The sequence below is a fragment of the Canis aureus genome, chromosome 4 (assembly GCF_053574225.1).
Source record: "Canis aureus isolate CA01 chromosome 4, VMU_Caureus_v.1.0, whole genome shotgun sequence".
NCBI classification, from domain to species: Eukaryota; Metazoa; Chordata; class Mammalia; order Carnivora; family Canidae; genus Canis; species Canis aureus.
Window position 1 is genome coordinate 59,381,010 of NC_135614.1, and position 22,560 is coordinate 59,403,569.

The window sequence follows — 22,560 nt, forward strand, 5'->3', positions numbered from 1 at the left end:
TGTCCACCGCCACCCCTGAGAGCTGTCATTACACCCGAGACCAGCAAACCAAGGGCCAGGAAGTTTATGGAACTAACCCATGGGTCACAACAGAATAAGCGATGGAAGCAGAATATAAACAAAGGCATCCTGACAGGCAAGTATACGCTTTAAACCACAAAGCTATACTACTGTATGTCAAACACCATGGTCCTCTGTCTTACAGAAGCTATTTCTGTACTCATAAAGAATTACTGAAGAGAATATGGTAGAGGAGCCAACACAGTAAGAAGAGGGAAAGGCAAGCTACTTATGAAATCCCAGAGGACAAAGGGGAGATATGAAAGTACACATGAAGAAACCTGCCTGGGGGCGGGGGGGGGGGGGGAGAAGGCCTCTGTACAATTTTAACTTACATTTAAAATTCTGATTAAATACGTATTTGTACTTGTACATTAATAAATACATTAAGACTAAGATATTAAAAATATTTATATAACTTTAATATTCACACTATAGAAACCTCTTCACACACATTAATATGAAGCCCTGCTCCAGGAAATATTCTATATACAGTGGGAAAAAAAAAACCATAGTAAAGTCTAAAAGATAAGGGGAGAGAATTTGAGGGGGGGATGTTTTAATAGGTAGCAACAGAAGACATGTGAGTTATCACAAGGGTAGAAGCAACTTGAATGAGAAAAATGTAACATACAACGCCTTTCTGAGGAAATTTTATTTCAAAGAATTCTTAATGGTTTATCTATGTGCATTAAATGAAAAAAAAGAAACCTCACACCTTGGACAATGAAAAGCCAGTTATCAGATCTGACCTCTTCTGGACCTCTGTGAATATCCTACCCTCTAAGGATAAATTCAAGCCTGTACCAAAAATGCTGGCCACTGGATCTTTTCTGCATACAGAATGATGGATTTACACATAAATGGGACATCTCCAGGTTCAATATTCTGTGGCTATGCTAAGACTAGACACTGTTCTCTCCTCATTTCTGTGTTCTTTGCAAGAGAAGCTTCATAAAAAGTGGTTAAATAGTTTGAAAGAATAGAAAACACGTGTGCAGATTAGGACCACAACATTAAACTTTACAGTATAGCCATCAACACTGTAAAGAACATCAGAGATTCTATACAACCCATGGGAAATAATAATCTAAATTTCTATTACATGGTTAACAAAACGTGTAGCTTTAATCAGCAAACTGAAATATTAGTTGTTGTCAAGGGCTGCAGAGAAAGGGTATGAGGAAAGACTGCTTAATGGACAAAGGGCTTACTTTTGACAAAAATGTTGTGTACTTATGTGATGGTTGCACAACCTGTATTAAAAGCCACTAAATTTTACATTTTAAAATGGTTTAATTTTTAAAAAAATAAAAAATAAATAAATAAAATGGTTTAATTTTGGGATACCTGGGTGGCTTAGCACCTTCGGCTCAGGGCGTGATCCAAGGATCTGAGATTTAGTCCCGCATCGGGCTCCCTGCAAGGAGCCTGCTTCTCCCCCTGCCTGTCGGGTCTCTGCCTCTCTCTCTCTCTCTCTGTCTCTCATGAATAAATAAATCTTTTAAAAAATAATAAAATAAAATGGTTTAATTTTGTATTAGGTGAAGTTCACCTCCATTTTTTTTAAAGCAAGATTTTTTTTTAACTCCCATAGTCACCTCAGTGAATTAGTAATATTATTACACTTTTGTTATTCTCTACTACTACAAGACAGGATCTTTTCTTAATTAAAGATATGGGGAGGTGCGCCTGGGTGGCTCAGTTGGGTAAGCATCTGCCTTCAGCTCAGGTCATGGTCCTGGTGTCCTAGTGTCCTGGGATCGAGCCCCAGGTCAGGCTTCCTGCTCAGATAAGAGCTTGCTTCTCCCCTCATTCCTCATCCTGCTCATGCTCTCTCAAATAAATAAAATCTTAAAAAAAAGAAAAAGATACGGGGAAAGGGAAAGGTTCCTTATGAACTACACAATAGTAAGATTCTGATTCTACAAAATCCTTCTATTATTAGAAAGCACTGGTAAGAAGAGTTCTGTTAATAAAAGTGGTTCCAGGTAGAGTGACTCCAAATCTAGACAACTTATAGAATAAAAGGAGAAGCTCCTCATAGTTAAATCCAGATAACAGTCCTATATCAAAATTGCCCAGGGGAAACTGACTCAGCTAGAAGTACATTGTATTTCATCTCCTAAACCAGAGGCCTCACCAAGAAAAGAAATCTGCATAAATTTCGGTGCATTGGTAACCATTAGTTATTTCAATCTCTTCATTCAAGGTCTTCAAAATTAAGTTAGACAGAAGTTTTGTTACTTTAAACTCCCAGGCAAGTCTTTTAACAATGGCCAATCACCATGGAATGAATATATTAACCAAATACATTGGAGTGAATACTACTTTACTTATAAGACAGTTTTACGATGAATACATTCCAAGATCCAAGATAGTCTTGTTTTGTTTTTTTAAATAAAAAAAAAAAGATCAAAAACTGCTTACCCTGTTGCTAAGGACCTTTTGAACAGGCTCAGAATCATCAAACACAACAAAACCAAAATTGGGTAATTTCCCGCCACTGTTAATGCGTAGCTCCACCACATTCCCATAACCTGGAAGTGAAACACAGACTCTCAATTTATGAGAACATTTCCTTTAAATATCATACATACACTATCCAATGATAACCACTAGTCACATGTGGATATAGACCACTGGAAGTGTATCAATTCCAAAACAAGAAATGCCTTAAGTGTAATAAACACTGGACTTAAAGGACTTAGTATGGAAAAACATAAAATAACTTATTTTTCTATGTTGAAATGATGTTTTAGATACATTGGATTAAATAAAATATTAAAATTAAATCCTCATTTCTACGTTTTAAAATGTGACCACTAAAAACAAATGAAATGTGGCCACTAAAAACTTATAATTACATATGTGGCTCATCTATTTCTATTAGACAGCACTGCATTAGATGAATCTAGTGTTTAACTCCATAACCTACTTTGAAAAAAATCTTTAAGCTCCGATTTGTCAACTTCATGTGGTAGATTGCCAATAAAAAGTTGGTGACTATCAGGGTGTCTCACAATTCTTCGGGGCTCAACGTCACCTTGCTCACCAGCCTCACGGACTTAAGAAACAAAAACAGCAATGAAAGATAAAGACAATTTTCAGTGACTATTTCATTTAATAAATTTTTTCTCCACCCCTAAAACCAGGTAATTTCATCAGCTCCACAATTTTTTTTAAAGTAGAAAATATCAACCACCCCTAAGACACAAGCTCTCACCTAAAACTCCCCCAAACTAGGTAAGTCACCCTTCTGAGCTCTTACTTGGTCTGGGGCCCCTCTGGGGAGGAATATTTATCCGCTGTTCTCGCACTCTTTGATCTCTCTGAGGCCTCTGCGGTGGAATCTGAGATTCAGGTTTAGATTCCGGGCGAGGCTGAAAAATTTATAAGTCAACTGCATTAAAAACAAAGCAAGCTTACTTTTAAAAGTTTCTTCGCTAACAATAAGGTTTAAGAGAGAAAAATGACAGAGGCACCTGGGTGGCTCAGTCAGCTGAGCATCCAACTCTTGGTTTCTGCTCAGGTCATGATCTCACGGTCCTGGGATTGAGGCCTGTCATACTCCGTGCTCAGAGCAGAGTCAGTTTGTCCCTCTCCCTCCCCAACCCTACACACCCACCCCAGCTCAGTGCAAGATTGCACTCCTTCTTCTGACAAATAAATAATGACAATTCTCTCACAAATTATTTAAAAAAAAAAAAAAAAACACCTTGGACTCTGCTCTGTGCACCAGCTCCCACATTCTCTAAACCTGTGTGAAACCAAATTACATGAAATACAAGCAAATATGCCTAATACACAAACTTAGAAACTCACCTGTGAAGCTGGTACTTTAACAACATGAGGTGGTATCCCAGTAACTGGAACAGCTCCACTGGGTGGAAGGTTCTTACTGGTCACAGATGCCCAAGAAAATGTCTAAGGGAACAACAACATTAGTGGCTTGACCATATCAAAACAATATAAAAGCTCTTAGTTATTAGATTTCTCATACATATGAACCACATTTTCAGATAGGATAGAGTTTCTAAGTACCTCGAGATTCCTTTTCTCCTCCTACTTAGAAATTTAGTACTAAAATTCCCTTACTCATCAAGTACCAGCAAAATATGAAAAGTTTAATAAAATTCTCTCCTCCAAAACCAGATCTTCCTATGATTCCTCCAACTGATGTGTAAACATCAACCCAATTACATCAACTTTAGAACTACTCTGAACACCTTTTCAATCTATGCACATCAAATTTACCAAATCTTGCTACTTACTACATAAAGATCTTCACTGCCACAACCTTAATCCCAGGTGTCAGTTTTCTCTCCAGGACTACTACAATAGCCACCTAACTAGTCATTCCTTCCTAATCCAGCCAACCTACTTTTCTACCCGCAAGCAAAGTCATTTCACATTTCTCATTCCTACTCACCTAATCACTGCCAGAGACAGATCAAAAACTGTTTTACCAATAGTTCCCATACTTAGAACAATGCCTAGCACAGAAGCACTTGAATTAATTGTTAGATAAATGATGTAAGAATCCTGACTACATAAATAAAGCATTAAAACATATTCCCTCATGGAGCATCAAATGTAAAGGTTCCGGGATTTCAGTTAACATCAGCCTAATGAGACTCAGGAATAACTGAAAAGCTTCAAACTTTTGAAATCATGTATTCTAATTAGAAGAGTAGCTATTATTTCAGTAGTTTCTACTTCTACTTTAAGGTTATCCTCAATTAGATTTCAGAAAAAAGGAAAGTCTGCTATGCCACAGTATTTTTCAAAAAGATATATTATCACTTGTTGGTTATAACAAGCATGTCATAATTTGAAATAAAATATTTTTAAAATGAGGGCTTATTGACACGGTAATAAAATAGCACCTGAAATTTCTGGTCTTAAAAAAAAAAAAAAAAGAGAGAGAGTATTAAAGTTTCCTTAGGAGGGGAGGGGAGTTACTTTTATAAAATATGCATCTTACTTCTTATCTGAGGTATGGCTCAGTATGTAAGAAATTTCCCTGAACTGAAAAACATACCTAGGAAAGTCAATGAAACACTAATAAAGGAAGAGATATTTTTTAAAATAAATCAGAAATAGAGTAAGAATAAAAAGACACATTGCATACCCTCAAGTCTTCCTGTACTGTCTGAGCTATGTCCGTAGGTGCTGGAGAAGAACTCTTCTGAGTATCCTCAGGAGCAGTTTCTTCCAATACTGGCTCAGACTTTTCCTCTTGGATCTCAGACACAGGTTCTTGCTCTGGTTCTGGTTCAGGATCAGGTTCTGGTTCAGCAACAGGTTCCTCTAAATGTTCTTCCAAGTCATTGCTTTCACAGGAAAATTTAAGAAATATCATTATGCCTCAAATGATTTAGCAAGAAATTCCGAAGTTTTTATTAACTATAGATATCTGAACCAAAAAAATAGCTCCCTCTCTCCAAAAAAAGATCTAGGAGTTCCATATCTGCATATTAAAACAAGACTTTTTAGAAGAAGCACTCAATGAGCAAATCTTACTGCAATCAGATTTGCTAAAGTCTGATAAGTAAACACATCAAAACAGATCAAAGATGAACCAAATCATGATTTTCTGTCACAATCCCAAAAACTCACAATTTACTCACAAAAGACAGGCTGTGGGGAAGGGGAAGAGAGGTTACTCAATGTGTATAGTTTTAGTTTTGTAAGATGAAAACTTCTAGAGATCTGTTGCACAACTACGTGCATAGAGTTAAACATTACTACACAGTGCACTTAAATTTCATATGATGCAGTTTTTACCATCAAAAAAGCCTCTCAAAGAAATCACCCAAATAATTTAGAAGAAAAAAATAGTTACGATTCAGAACACTAGCTCTTAAAACTTCCACACGAATCACATATTTGTTAACACGGCAGGTGTTTTCCCCCTGAAATCTAATTTGGCTCATGTCTGTGGTGAGACAATAGATTATTCTCAACCAGCAACCCAGGTGAGTGGTGTGGTTTGTCCATCACCACAGCTTGAGAAATACATGAAAATATCCTTTAAGCACTAAATACTACCACCAAAGGTTTCATTATTACATGGCAACTAACAAATATTAATTTTTATTCCTATCAAACATTTCTGTTCTGGATGTAGAGAGAAAAAAAAGCAGCTTAAGACAGTCACACATTTACTGTCTTGAGTTAATAAAGCCATTTAATTCATGTCTGAATTTCTATCAATTTATGCCTGATCTCTAAATAAGTCCTTCAACGTACTTCCCCCAAAGCACTTAATGCAATGCCTTCTTACATTAAATACTTGATAAGAAGTCCCAGAATCTGTTTTTCACCTACTGTCAGCAAGTTACAACATTTTTGTTAGCTCAGAGATACTAAAAGCAAAAGCCTTTCTTTTAGGAAATAACTTATATTCTGAGATAATTCTGCGAGAATATGTAACTCCCTCCAACCAAAGAGAACACAACCCAAATTCTCATGCAGCCTTAGACAGATGAACACATTTTTTCTTTACCTGACACTCTGATCATAGAAAGTTCCAGAATCATCAGGTACCACCTCAGGTGTCTGCTGTCTTTCTTCAGGTTCCTCTACCTCTTCCTCAGATTCTACATAAGAAAACAAATTTCAAGGAATTTGTGCTTATTTGTCAAATATAGCTGACCCCTGAAGAAGACGGTTTGAACTATACAGGTCCACTTATATGCAGATTTTTCTTGATAAATACAGTATTGTAAATATATTTTCTCTTCCTTATGATTTTAATATTTCCTTTTCTCTAGCTTACTTTTAAGAACACAGTACGTAAAATACATATACAAAATGTGTTAATTGATCGTTTATATATCAGTAAAGTTTCCAGTCAACAGTAGGCTATTAATAGTTAAGTTTTTGGAGAGTCAAAAGTTATACGGGAATTTTCTACTACGGGGGGGAGGAGGGTGTCAGTGCCCCTAACCCCCATGTTGTTCAAAGGTCAGCTTTATATTCACTTTCACAATCCTCCCTGTGGGTGGAGTGATGAGGTGGGATGGAGGAGTGGGTTAAATACCTGCTGGGTGATAAAGGAGTATACTTATTGTGATAAGCACCAGGTGTTGTACTAAAGCATGGAATCGCTATATCATACACACGAAACTAGTATTATTATGCTGTACGCTAACTGGAATTTAAACACTTAAAAAGAAGTAATGAAATAAGCACATATATATATAAATGTAAGTAAATTATAGCAATTTGGTAAATTTATAGCAAAAGCTTTAAGGACAGAATTAAGGCTACGAGAGTGTTTGGGTTAAGAACATGGGAATCTAGGTCATACTGTCCATAATTCAATGCAGGCTCTACCACCTAACTAGCTATACAATATCAGGCAAACTATTTCTCTGCCATCTCAGTGCTCTAATCCATTAAATGAGAATAGTACTTATCTATAGGCCTGCTATATTACACAACAAATACAAAGCCCTTAGAATCAGCCATATAGAAAACACTAATATACTAATTATTATTGGTGTTTAGAGACAATTCGTCATGGGTTTGTGTTTCTGCACATCTTACAACTAAAGCAATGGCTAACCTTTGTTTCACTTCCTAAATTTCTTAGGAACATTTAAACATCAAACAGCCTCAGAAAATAGTCTCCCTTTAAAGCAAAGAGCAGGCATGTTTACACACATTACAAAAGATTTTGATTCCTTAAACTTAGGGTTCCAGCTCTATAATGCACCCGACTCCAATGCAGGTATCATATGAACTTCAGGATATCCTGTGGAAATTGTGGCAAAGGGATCCCTGGGTGGCTTAAGTGCCTGCCTTTGGCCTAGGGCTTGATCCTGGAGTTCCAGGATCAATTCCCACATCAGGCTCCCTCCATGGAGCCTGCTTCTCCCTCTGCCTTTGTCTCTGCCTCTCTCTCTCTCTCTCTCTCTCCCATGAATACAGAAATAAAATCTAAAAAAAAAAAAAAAAAAAAAAAAAAGAAATACAAGAATTAAATTAAAAAAAAAAAGAAATTGTGGCAAAAATACATTATCATGTTGCAGTGACTAATTATGTACTCATGACTTAGAAGTTTTGGGTCTTCCATGAAACAGGTTAGCTCTTAAGTAGGTTAAAAACTGAGACCCTTTCTCCGTCTTGACAATTAGAAGTTATTAATGAAGAAAATACAGAATGTAATAAAAACATTCGAGAAACCCATACTCTCTTCAGGTCAACCTGATGCCTTCAAAAAAAAAAAAAAAAGAATTGAGACAAGTAACTTACCCTCCTGAGGCTCAGTGACAAAGCCACCAAAGACCTCATCTTGGTATCTGAAGATATCATTGTGAACGTAGAACTTATTCGCAACAGAGCCCTGCAATGGCAACAAAAACTTTGATTTATTCAGCAGACTTTCAAAAAACCAAATCACCCTACACCAGTGGTTCTCAACTAAGGGCAATACTGCACCACCAGAGACATTTGGCAGTGTCTGGAGAGATTTCAGTTTTCACACAGGGGAGTGCAACTGAAACTACGGAGAAGAGGGCAGGGATGCTGCTAAAACACCCCACAATGCTCACAACAGCCAGTCACAACAAAGAATTATTTGGCCCAAAATGGTTATACCAAAGATGAAACACCCTGCTCTACATTACAGCCATTAAAAACTACATTCAAATATAGTGCTACTTAAAATACCAACAAATGGATATCCAAACATTGGTAAAGCTCTAAGTATGTACAATGCCACACATCTCAAATCATTTTTTGGACAATAAATACATACTACCAATTGCAGCAGGTATTAAAATTCCCTTAATTCCCTGTATCCAACAGTATTGATAAAGCACTCAATAGTGGTATAGCTGAAAAGGTTTGCCCACACTAGGTAGAAGACGCATGGGAATACAACCAGTTATTCAGGTTTTTTTTTTTTTTTTTTAGTTTTTTAGTCATTCAGTTTCTAACACTGTCTTCATCTGAAGAAACGATACCACCTTACAGCTTTGAGTATTAATATTAGCTTTGAGACAATTCATGTAAAAATGCACCTTATTACGGTAATATCAGATTCTTCCTCTTTAATAGTAAAAGGAACTGTAATCAAACTGGAAATAACTGGTCATCCTATCCCCACATGATTCTTTATATAGTTAGAAGTGCCTCAAGTTTGATACTACAGATAATCTAAGCCATCCTCTGAAACTTATGACTAAAATGAAACATGTAGTTTTTCAAAAAGATAATCGAGTTATTCAAACTGTAAAAGGACAGGGTTTTAGATTCATTACTCTGGACAGAAAACTATCTTAAAGATAATGCTAGAGAAAACATCTAGCCAGCAGGCCGCTATTGAGCCACTTCCACACACTTGTGCAGATAGGCATCCTGAATGTGTTCAGTCTGCACCAGTCAGGAAGGCAGTACAAATATAATTATCAACAGTACAAATATAGTTGCCAACATAAATTACCACCCATTCATGACAAGCATGATAACTAAAAGGAACCAGGGTTCCTTGAAGAAACAGCAGATTCCAGGGCCGGGGCTAGAGCAGGGAAGAGTCCAAAATGACCCTGAAACATCTTGTGTCACAGAAGTTAAAAAGTACTCCCCTGGAACGCCTGGGTGGCTGAGAGGTTAAGCCTCTGCCGTCGGCTCAGGGCGTGATCCTGGAGTCCCAGGATCAAGTCCCATATCAGGCTCCCTGCATGGAGCCTTCTTCTCCCTCTGCCTGTGTCTCTGCCCCTGCCCCCCATCTGTCTCTTGTGAATAAATAAAATATTTAACAGCAACAAAAAAAATTTTACTCCCCTCACCAAGAGAAATACAAGACAGCTTGAAGGAGCTCAGACTTAATAGATCTGGGATATTTTAGTCATTAAGTTAATGGTGGGTTAAATCCATTAAATAAACTCCACAAGTGACAGCAGATAGAAGGTGGAGTACTTTATAGTAAGATGCTAACTAATGAATACCAAATGACAGAAATAGATAATCACTATTTATAGCCATCAGAATAGCAGCTGACTACGCAAGAATGATGCTAAAACTAGCATACACAAAAGTTTGATGAAGAACGAGATAGCTGAGTGAAGTAAGTCAGTCAGAGAAGGACAAACATTATATGTTCTCATTCATGTGGGGAATATAAATAATAGTGAAAGGGAATATAAGGGAAGGGAGAAGAAATGTGTGGGAAAGATCAGAAGGGGAGACATAACGTAAAGACTGCTAACTCTGGGAAACGAACTAGGGGTGGTAGAAGGGGAGGAGGGCGGGGGGTGGGAGTGATTGGGTGACGGGCACTGGGGGTTATTCTGTATGTTGGTAAATTGAACACCAATAAAAAAATAAAAATAAAAAATAAAAATAAATAAATAAATAAATAAGAACAAGATAACTGCAGTCTCAAAGAAATGAACCACAATGTATTTACTAATAAATAAAAATACTAACTTCATAGTGGCAAACGTGTAATCAATGTTAATAACACTAAGACTTAAATGACATCTAGTGCCCTCCTAATGTGGGGCGGGCACTGAAGGACACTAACATGTGCATAACCTAGATCTAATCACAAGGAAATAGACAATTCAAACAGAGATATTCTATGAAACACTTTGACAGTGCTCTTCAAAAAAGTCAGTGCCTGGGGATCCCTGGATGGCTTAGCGGTTTAACGCCTGCCTTTGGCCCAGGGTGTGATCCTGGAGACCCGGGATCGAGTCCCACATCGGGCTCCCTGCATGGAGCCTGCTTCTCTCTCTGCCTGTGTCTCTGCCCCTCTCTCTCTCTGTGTCTCTCATGAATAAATAAATAAAATCTTAAAAAAAAAAAAAAAAAAAAGTCAGTGCTGGGCAGCTGGATGGCTCAGCGGTTTAGCGCCACCTTCAGCCCAGGGCGTGATCCCAGGACCCTGGGATTGAGTCCCAGGTCCAGCTGTCCAGCTCCCTGCATGGAGCCTGCTTCTCCCTCTGCCTGTGTCTCTCTGTCTCTCTCATGAATAAACAAACAAAATCTTTAAAAAAAAAAAAGTCAGTGCCATGAAAAACATAAAATTAAAGAATTACTGATGGTTAAAGGATACTAGAGACACGACAACCATATTATATTATGTGTAATCCTGGACTGATTCTTGGACCAGGGGAAAAAAATACCACATAGGACATTATTGTTACAATCACCAAAATTTAAATATGGGCTACAGATTGCTAATTCTATTAATATCAGTACTTCCTGAATTTGAAAACTGTAGTTATGAAAAAGTATTCCTTACACTTATGAAATGCTCACTGAAATACCTAAGGATGACAGTGACTAGGCATGATGTCTCCAACCTATTTTCAAATGGTTTTGAATTAAAATGACAGGTAAAGAGAAAAAGAATTACAAACGTATGGGCAAGTGTTGGCAGTGGTTCTAGGTAAGGAGTATGTGTGAGCTACTGTACTATTACTACAACTTTTATGTTTGAAATTTCAAAATGAATAGTTCCTAAAAAGGTATGCACGACCTTTCATCGTCTCTTTTTTTCATACCTCAGGAGCAAGGACAAATGTCTGCATGAATCTCCTCAAAGCCTGGTTGTTATTAGAGAGCAACCCCATCACCTGGACCACCACACCATCATTCAGAGTGGCATGAGCATCAACATGGCGAATCTTAGTGTGGCAATTGGTAAAGTTTTGTGACATCACTTTCCTATGGATCTCCTAAAGAATCAAGGCAAGAGTTAATGACTTAAAATTTAGACAATCTCCAACAAAGAACTTTCCAACACAACACAGGTAGAGATAACTTGCATGCTTAAATTACAAACTACACAGCCTGATTTGCCTTAGAACAGTTTATCCCTAGTGACCACCTTGAGCTTTTTTAAATTGTCCTGAATTGACAAACCTAAAATGTTTTACAGTAAATAAATGATCCCTATACTAAAACTAATTATCTCCTAACAAAAAATCTTCAGAATACATCACTCAAAATGAAGAAATGTGACACCCTAAAGCTTATCAATGGCTACCATATTTACCAAGAAGCTTCTGAATACCAAAATTTCTAAAAAAAGAAATTGAAAAATTTTATCTTTAAACAGTAAATCTATTAAATATGTATCTGCCTCAATTTTATGGGTTATTTTCTAGCTGTATAACAACCTACAGAAAGCTTGGGATGCTTACTTTCTGTCCATAGACTGCATCTGCTGGCTTTCCATTTGAATCCAATCCCCCATGGACATAAGAAGAGTTCTTTCCATAAAATCTGTAAAACAGAGAGAGAATTTATTTCTCAGTATCAAGTATCCTTAGATTAGATACTTATTTTTCATGTTTGGTACCTACCCGCCTCACTGGCAGACTCCTAGAAGCAAGAATGTATTTTCTTTTTCATTTCTGTGTGCATACGCATTCATAGATCTCCCCCCTCTATATCACTCAGTATTTGCCAAATGGAAAAAAGATTTTGGTCAATGAGGCAGAACACTTATTTTATAAAATGTTGAGCTCCAGATTTCAAAGTAGGATGATTTTGTCAGTTAGGCTACTTCAGAATGAAAAACAGAAGTTCCCATTTTCACTCAAGAAGCAAACAGGCAGTTTTGATACAGATGAGGACATCTATACCATCCCACAGGCGTGGGGAGTCCAATCCTTTTACATATCTGAGAATGTATTTGAGGGGTTTCCATTAAAAACCCAGTAACTGGAGCACCTGGGTGACTCAGTCATTTAAGTCCAACTCTTGATCTTAGCTCAGGTCTTGATCTCAGGGTCCTAAGAGTTCAGGCCCTCTACCTTGGGCTCCATGCCAGTCATGGAGCCTATTTAAATTAAAATGAAATGAAATAAAATCCCAGTAACTCATGCAGGTGAAATTTAAGAGTAATTTTTAGCAATTTTTGCTGATGCAATAAGAGCTTCAGACTTTAATTCCGCATAGCTTTAATTCATCTATATCCTCAAATGTTTTGTTTTCATTTTAATACTGGATCAGGAAAACCTGACAGATACAACCAAAAGTGCCCCAGCACAGATAGAACTGCTATTACAATTCGATAACTATACTACAGATACACAATTTTCCACAAATGAACCCCATGTCACTCTACATCCTGTTTCTGCCTGTTCCCCACAAAAGTGGGGAGATTGGGGCCCACGGGTACCCCAGTTGTACCCTGAAAACTTTCAAGTTATTAAAAGGCTGTATGTCAGCCACTGAATCAGTACTGCTGGCCAATCCACTTCTCATTTCAGGCATACCTCAGAGATATTTTAAGTTCAGTTCCAAACCAGTGCAAGAGAATTTTGCAATAGAGTCAAAAAGAGATTTCTTGGTTTTCCAGTGCATTTATGTTTACACTACACTTAGTCTATTAAGTGTGCAATAGTATTTCTATAAAAATAATGTACATATCTTAATTAAAAAACACTTACTGCTAAAAAAAAAAAAAAAAAAATGCTGATCATCACCTGAGCTTTCAGTGAGTCCTCATCTTTTTGCTGGTGGAGGGGTCTTACCTCCATTTGGCTGTGACCGAATCAGGGTGGCGGGTGCAGAAGGCATTGGCTGTACCAAATTCTTAAAGTAAGACCATAAAGTTTTCCCCCCATCAATTGCCTCTTCCTTTCACTAAAAATTTCCCTATAGTATGTGATGCCATTTGATGGCATTTTGCCCACAGAACTTCTTTCAAAATTGAGGGTTAATCCTCTTAACCCCTGCCATTAATTTATCAACTAGTCTACATAATATCCTCTAGTGGTGTTATTTCAATAATCCTCACAGTGTCTTCATCAATAGATTCCATCTCAAGAAACCACTTTCTTTGCTCATCCATAAGAATTCCTCATCTGTTCAAGTTTTATCATGAGACTGCAGCAATTCAATCCCATCCTCAGACTCCACTTCTATTCTAGTTCTCCTATTTCTACCTCTAGTTACTTCCTCTACTCAAGTCTTGAATCAACTTCTTCTCAACTCCTGTTTATCTTGATATTTTGACATCTTCCCACAAACCACTTCCAATATAAGGCTGTTTCATCAACACTGAAAATCTTTTGGGTAGTGTAGCCACCTTCATTAATTACCTGAGCTAGATCTTCTGGAGAACTTGCTGCAGCTTTCTCATCAGCACTTGCTACTTCACCTTGCACTTTTATTTTATGGAGACAGCTTCTTCCCTTAAATATCATGAACCAACGACCTCTGCTAGCTCAAACTCTACTTCTGCAACTTCACCTATGTAAGCCTTCAAAGAATCGAAGAGTAAGTAGTAAGTGCCTTGCTCTGGATGAGGCTTTGGCTTAATGGAATGTTGTGGCTTGTTTGCTCTTCTATTCAGACTACTCAAATTTTCTCCATAACCATAAGAAGGCTGCTCTGCTTATTACTTGTCTGTTCACTCAAGTAGCACTTTAATTTTCATTAACTTTTCCTTTACATTCACAACTTAGCTAAGTGGTCCTAGCTTTTGGCCTATCTCAACTTTGAACATTCTCTCCTCACTAAGCTTACTTCCAGCTTTTAATGTTAAGGGAAAGTCTACTATAAGGAAAGTCTATTCCTTTCACTTAATACTTAAAAGCCATTTTAACAGTTAAGTAACTGGCCTAATTTCAATATTGTTGTGTTTCAAGAAAAAGGTAGAGATGGGGGATAGCTGTCAGTGGAGAATTCAGAGGATACACCTTTATTTAACATTAAGTTCATGGTTTTGGGGCACCTGAGTGGCTTAGTCAGTTAAGCAGCTGCCTTCAAATCAGGTCATGATCAGGTCCTGGGACTGAGCCCTGCATCAGGCTCCCTGCTCAGCAGGGAGTCTGCTTCTACCTCAACCCCACCCCTTCCCCACTTGTGCTCACCTTCTTGTTCTCTTTCAAATAAGTAAAATCTTTACCAAAAAAAAAGGAGTTCAGGGACACCTGGGTGGCCCAGCAGTTGAGCGTCTGGCTTCAGCTCAGGGAGTGATCCCGGGTCCAGGGATCAAGTCCCACATCGGGCTCCATGTGCAGAGCCTGCTTCTCCCTCTGTCTGTGTCCCTCATGAATAAATAAATAAAAATCTTTTTAAAAAATAAAAATAAAAAATAATTTTAAAAAAAGAGTTCAGGGGCAGCCCCGGTGGTGCAGCGGTTTGGCGCCTCCTGCAGCCTGGGGTGTGATCCTGGAGACCCGGGATCGAGTCCCACATCGGGCTTCCTGCATGGAGCCTGCTTCTGTCTCTGCCTGGGTCTCTGCCTTTCTCTCTCTCTGAGTAAATAAATAAATCTTTAAAAAAAAAAAGAGTTCAGTCTTCTATGAATGGGCATGAGTCCCAAAATAATAACAAAAAAGATCACTGATCATCAATTACCAATAAATATAATAGTGTAAAAGCTTGAAATATTCTAAGAATTACCAAAATGTGACAAAGACACAAAGTGAGCAAATATTATTGGAAAAATGGCACCAATAAGCTCACTCCATGTAAGATTGCCACAAACCTCTAACTTGCAAAAAAATGCAGTTTCTGCAAAGCACCATAAAGCAAAACACAAAACAAGATATGCCTGTATATCTAAGCTGTACTTCAGAGATAAAATGTGGAAAAAAGAGGTCTTTGAGTCAATTAATATCAATATTGACAAGAAATATATCAATTCATTTAGCTATCTTTCAACTCTCAGTCCTTTTCAAATTCCAAACTTATCTAACCTGAGGGCATAAAATCAAATTTTTACATAAAACAACAAAAATAAGAAAACTTTTCAAATCTTTTCAATCACTTAATAGTCCTATCAGCACCAGATTTTTAACTCCTTACCATCTTTATCTGCAAAATAAAGTTATCATAACAGTGCCTTACTAAAGGTTTTTGTAAAGATCAAAAGATAACAGGTCAGGGATCCCTGGGTGGCGCAGCGGTTTAGCGCCTGCCTTTGGCCCAGGGCGCGATCCTGGAGACCCGGGATCGAATCCCACGTCGGGCTCCCGGTGCATGGAGCCTGCTTCTCCCTCTGCCTGTGTCTCTGCCTCTCTCTCTCTCTCTCTCTCTCTCTCTCTGTGACTATCATAAATAAATAAAAAATTAAAAAAAAAAAAAAAAAGATAACAGGTCAAAGGGGCAGCCTGGGTGGCTCAGCAGTTTAGCGCAGCCGGGGGTATGATCCTGGAAGCCTAGGATAGGGTCCCATGCCAGGATCCTTGTGGAGAGCCTGCTTCTCCCTCTGCATGTCTCTACTTCTCTGTGTGTCTTTCATGAATAAATAAATAAAATCTTTTACAAAAAAAAAAAAAAGGGGGGGGTATTTTCAGAGCAAGGACTCAAAACATTTATAAATTTTCTTTTGCACACAATAAGCATATGATATCCAATACACAAGCTGGTCAAAGTATAGAGGAAAAGAGTCTGGTCTAGGAAATATATATTTCAAAATCTCAAATTATTCTAGGGGCATCTGGGTGGCACAGTCGCTAAGAGCACATGAGAGGGTGGAGCATGCAAGAGCATGCTCGCTCTCTCTCAAATAAATCTTTATTTTTTTTTTTTCAAATAAATCTTTAAAAAAAAGAAAGAAAAATTATTCTAACAAGTCCACACAGACATATTTATAGTTCTATATAATGCAAGACTGTTAAAGGAAATAATGGAAGCAACTGACAAACTCATCACTGAGGATTAATATATGCTACATCTCTATAAATTAACTATGTGGATACTAAATGAATGTGATACATGTATTATCGTTATAAGAGGACCCCAGATTATCAAGTAAAAAGAAGACAGTATGTTAAAATGTTTGCACGTCCATACAAGAACATCTGTAAACATGGTTTTAGTAAAGATTTCCATGTTTAAGAACTTTATTTATGGACACCAGGGTGGCTCCGTGGTTGAGCATCTGCCTTGGGCTCAGGTTGTGATCCTGGGGTCCTGGGATCGAGTCCTGCATCAGACTATCTACAGGGAGCCTACTTCTCCCCCTCTGCCTGTCTCTGCCTCTTTGTGTCTCTCATAAATAAATAAATAAAATCTTTAAAAAAAAAAAAAACTTTATTTACAAGCCTATAATATTTCCACTAAAGTTTCTTCATTTTTTTTTTAATTTATTTATTTATGATAGTTATACAGAGAGAGAGTGAGGCAGAGACACAGGCAGAGGGAGAAGCAGGCTCCATGCACCGGGAGCCCGACGCGGGATTCGATCCCGGGTCTTCAGGATCGCGCCCTGGGCCAAAGGCAGGCGCAAAACCGCTGCGCCACCCAGGGATCCCTTCATTTTTTTTTTTTTATAAAAGATTTTATTTGAGAGAGAGAGAGCGAGAGCGACAGAAGGCACAGGCAAGGAGGGGGAGAAGCAGGCTCCCCAACCCGACATGGGGCTTGATTCCAGGACCCTGGGATCATGACCTGAGCCCAAGGCAGACACTCAACCAATCGAGCCACCTAGGTGTCCCAAGCTTCCCCAATTTTTAAAAGCACATCAACATAAAAATATTATCACAGGAACATATTCATACCAAATATTCAGGATTCACCAAAAAACAGCACAAAAAAAAAAACAAACAAAAGCACAAATTCTATTCCTTTATGTTTTCAGGCACTATTTTTCTGATAATGTGAAAGTCTAGGTAACTTAGTCTAACTTCCTTCTATTTGTATGTTCTACTTAAAATTCTAATTTTAGGGGCACTTAGGCAGTCCAATCAGTCAGTGCTAAGTGTCCAACTCTTGATTTCAGTTCAGGTCGTATCTCAGGGTTGTTGGGATCATCTCACAGGGGTTAGATGCTCAGCAGGGAATCTACTTGAGATTCTCTCCCCCTCCCTTTGGCCCTTCCCCTGCTTGTGTGTGTACATGATCACTCTCGCAAACAAATGAATCTTTAAAATAACTTCTAAACAAAAAATAAATAAAATTATAATTTTAGCAGCTATCATTTACTGGCTCTTATGTAGAAAGCACTATTATGCAACAATACTGCAAGCAAACCCATTCGAAGCAAAATTAATTTAGAAGAGCCAATGCCAAAACTTTTGTTTTATCTCAAGTAAGAGACATTTGTAATGTCAAGTAATGAATGGTCTGGGCCTGCAACTATTTTAAGACAGCATAATGGCTTTTGGAAATCGCAAATATATATGCAACTCTCTGAAGGAGACTTTCATACTTGCATATACTATGCATGATGCATAAGAGAATCAAGTACTAAGTACTCACATGCTAAAAAACATTAGATGATGCAGGATAAAAATTTTTTTAAAAAAGTTTTACCTGTGTAGCATGTCTGGGGCCTGGTTCAGGAGCGTATAATACTGTCTCACAAATTCCCGCCCGACCAGCAGGGGACTAGGCTTCTCCATAACCATTGCTTTGGTCAATTCAACCTGGGGAAAAAAAAAAAAAAAGTCAAATATAGTCAACTTACAAGGCAAGAAAGTAGCAGGGGAGAATACGGAATCATTTAAATAAAATCAACTCAAAGTAAGACAAGGTATGTCAACAGTTCTGGTTTTAAGAACAAATAAAACCCACACAACACACCAGGAGAGATTTTTACTGAAATTTATTGCAATCTGATGAATTTGGGGTGGGGGGGGATTATTATTCCCAACAGTCAATTTCTTTATAATGAATGAATATAAGAACTTGAAAGGTACACATTTTCCATCATGCACCTTATCATAATTTCCATATTTTTAAACCCAATTAAGAGTGTTCCAGTTCTAAGATTCCAAACATTCTTATTTGTGGCAGTATTAGATTCAAGGGTGATAAATATAGTTTTGACCTACAGACAACATATGATCACGTTTTTAGTCAAACTAAATCAGAAAAACTTTTAGTATCTTTAATAGAGAAACCACAAAATCTAAAAATTCTATGCTTAGTTTATGATGAAACCAAAAATAATCTGAAAATGAGTTAAACAAAATGTTCTTACTCAACAAAATGATTTCAACACCTCAAAATCATGACTTATCTTTGAGTATTAAGAAAGGCAACTGGGATCCCTGGGTGGCGCAGCAGTTTAGCGCCTGCCTTTGGCCCAGGGCGTGATCCTGGAGACCCGGGATCGAATCCCACATTGGGCTCCCTGCATGGAGCCTGCTTCTCCCTCTGCCTGTGTCTCTGCCTCTCTCTCTGTGTGTGTGTGACTATCATAAATAATTTTTTTTTAATTTTAAAAAATAAATAAAATATTTAAAAAAAAAAGAAAGGCAACTAACACACAGCTAAGTCCTCAATTATGGTCAGTTATGATCAAATTAAAACTTTTTGAAAAGACATTGGTATGAGACAATCCAACTTTTCATTTGAGGAGATAAAATCATCCTGAAGTTAAACATACAAGCAAACAAAGAAATATATATACAGATCAATTACAGTACAAAAGGCAAGAAATTTTATTTCAGTTTCCTCAAAGGATGGGTGAAAGAATGAATTTGATCGGTCAATTATGAACAATTTGTGGAGATTTGTTTATCCTTATCTAGTACATCTGCATTATTCTTGAATATGTGTCCCGTTTACTACTTATCTCACCAAAACCTAAGAAATTAGTTCAAGGTTGGTCTGCATTTTCTCCAGATTACAGGAAGGAGGTCAATACAGAACACCTTCCCAGTCACAATGGAGAGCAGTTCACCGGCAGGCAGTTATGAGAACATCAATAATAGGAATCTGGATCGTAAGTCCTAAACTAATGTACTCAAAGGCAGAACAAGAAATTGCTGTTATTTCTTCCATGGCTCATAGTCAAAAAAAAAAAAAAAAAAAGTAATTTCAGATGTTCTCACTGATCCTAAATTTTTGAGAACTTCAGAGTTGGACATTGAAAATCTTTTTTTTTTTTAAGATTTTATTTTATTTATTCATAGAGAGAGAGAGAGGCAGAGACACAGGCAGAGGGAGAAGCAGGCACCACACAGAGAGCCCCGACGTGGGACTCGATCCCAATCCCGGATCTCCAGGATCATGCCCTGGGCTGCAGGCGGCGCTAAACCGCTGCGCCACCGGGGCTGCCCCTTTTTTTTTGTTTTCAAAGATTTTATTTATTTATTCATGAGAGACACACAGAGAGACAGACAGAGACACAGGCAGAGGGAGAAACAGGTTCCATGCAGGGAGCCCGATGTGGGACTTGATCCCAGGACTCCAGGATCATGCCTTGGACGGCAGGCAAGCAAACCGCTGAGCCACCAAGGGATCCCGACATTGAAGATCTTAACAGTCATCTAGCCTATGGTTTTCAAGTTTTAAGATTTCCCATTACTTCATTTAAGCCAGAGCAACTGCACTTTTTTTTTTTTATTACAGTTCCTACATAACTTTTACTTTCTTAAAAGGGCTTAGCTACTCTCATCAAAAGTCACTAACATCTGACCAAATCTCAAATAAAAGGAAAAATCCAATGTGATTCCATCATTGTGATCATCCACCAGATCTCACAGAAGACCATTGTCTCCCAATTCCTCAGAAACTGGTCGTTAATATTTTCATTCCATTAGGTTGTACTTGCATATTTTCTAGCATAGTAAGAGGCTGAGCAGAAAGTTTTGCTTCCCTCTATTACCCAAAATATACAATATATCCCCAATATAAGGCAATTTAAAGAGAACTTTCACAACAGGATAGAGGAACAGCACACATTAAGTAAACCCCTATTTTTCTATTCTAGTTGCACTTGCTTCTCAAGTTTCATCTTATTACCCAGTCAATATTATAAATGTCATCATTACTAGACCAATAGTATCAACCTAACTGCATCTTTTGATACTGCCAAGTAGTCTCATTATAACAAATTTCTAAAAATCTTTTTAGCAACTACTTTTCTGATATCCAATATCCCCATGCAAAATAAAGAAAATCCTCTAGATTATATATCAAAGGTAAGAAAAATTATAATCTATTGTCCACCTCTAGACTAAAGCTTCTCTTTTCTCGTTGAGATTACCTACATAATTCAAATTAAAAGAATAAAGAAAGTTCATTATTGGTTTAGTTACACCATTATCAACGTTTTATTTCAGGTCATCCCCCTAAAACCAAGAAAAAAGAAAAGCTAAATATTTATATGGTAAATCAAACTTCATCTCGTTTGTGGATTTGTTATTAATTCTGAAGCCAATACTAAAATCCACATCATTTACCAAGTTTCCAACATTAATTTTCTTTATTAGCTTAATGGTTTAATATAATTGAATATTTTGGGTTCTTAATTAGCATCTTTTATTTTTTTCTAAATAGGTGGTACTTTATTTTAGATTGAAATTTTCAACTTCAGAAACATGCAATAGCTATGCTGAAACCAAATTTTCAATACTCTGCTACTCAAGGTACAACTTTTTTTTTTTTTTTTTTTTTTCAAGTTACAACTTTTAACGTCAATCATCAGTGTTGCCTCAAATACCCTTGTAGCCTCCTAAGGGCTCATATTTACACTCCAAGCACCATATAATTCCATTACAGTAGAAGCTCTGGCTCTGAAGTCTCTCCTTTCAGCTCTTCTATAATACGGACCAATGAATTTAAAGGAAAATGGAAATACTATTTAAAAAGAATATTCCTGTCAAAAAAATAAAATATTCCTGTCAATTACCTCTCCATAAAAAAAAAAAAAAGGAACATTTCATGGGATCATGGGACTAAATAATGTACATTTTATTGAAAAGAAACTATATTGATTGTTTCCCTGCTTAAAAAAAAAAAAAACTGATTTCTAAATTAAAACAGCCAAAGATTTCAAGAATTCCTCATGAGTCATGGTCAGATAAAACATTTTGAAAAAAAAGAATGCAAGCTTCTTCCTAAATATTGTTTCTTAATAGAGATCATTTCTTATGTAACTTTCTAGCCCCAAAACTTGAATGTCTGACAAAGAATAAAGTTTTCTTTGGTTCTACATTCTCACACAAAAGATTAGAATTTTACACAACCAAAATGGATTTTTTATCATCCATTTGTCAGGTTTTTCAGAAGTTAGATTAAGATAACAGCCACAACACTGTTTCTTTAAGGACTAAGAAAAAACACAAAAGAAAAGTGGTGCTACAATTCAGAAATTCCTGAGAGGGATGGGGGGGGGGGGTTAGAGAAATGTATGTAAAGTTGATTTTCAAATACCGCGCCCCCCCTCAGTTAAGGGAATGGACACCCACCCCAACCACAGCTGAAAATCCACGTTTACCTTTGATTACCCAGAAACTTTATTACTAGCCTACTGCTGACCAGAAGCCTTACCAGTAACAAATGACAAACTTTGTATGTTATATGTATTATATATTGTATTCTTACAATAAAGCAAGCTACAGCAATGAAAACATTGAGAATCATAAAGAGAAAATACATTTCCAGAACCGTTATGTATTATTTAAAAAAAAAAATCCGTCTACAAGTGGACCCACAGAGTTCAAACTCATCTTAAGGATCAACTTTTTTTTTTTTTTTGGATCAACTGTTTAAAAAAAAAAATTCAACTGTTTGGGGATGATGATTATAAATATATGATGCAAAAATTCTTCAAGCTGAATC

The 22,560-nt window shown here is 37.2% G+C and overlaps 1 protein-coding gene across 3 annotated transcripts in view; it reads right to left on the bottom strand.

Moving 5' to 3' along the window:
- Nucleotides 1-22,560, bottom strand: part of G3BP1 (G3BP stress granule assembly factor 1) — a 38,482-nt gene that overhangs the window by 2,386 nt on the left and 13,536 nt on the right. For all 3 annotated transcript variants that reach the window (XM_077895797.1, XM_077895798.1, XM_077895799.1), the window contains exons 2-11: nt 18,301-18,413; nt 12,228-12,309; nt 11,586-11,759; nt 8,326-8,416; nt 6,572-6,665; nt 5,195-5,396; nt 3,886-3,987; nt 3,332-3,443; nt 2,999-3,127; nt 2,491-2,600 (exon numbers count right to left, since the gene is read on the bottom strand). In XM_077895797.1, coding sequence (XP_077751923.1) covers nt 2,491-2,600; nt 2,999-3,127; nt 3,332-3,443; nt 3,886-3,987; nt 5,195-5,396; nt 6,572-6,665; nt 8,326-8,416; nt 11,586-11,759; nt 12,228-12,309; nt 18,301-18,395 — 1,191 coding nt within the window. In that variant the 5' untranslated portion in view covers nt 18,396-18,413. The remainder of the gene's footprint in view (nt 1-2,490; nt 2,601-2,998; nt 3,128-3,331; nt 3,444-3,885; nt 3,988-5,194; nt 5,397-6,571; nt 6,666-8,325; nt 8,417-11,585; nt 11,760-12,227; nt 12,310-18,300; nt 18,414-22,560) is intronic.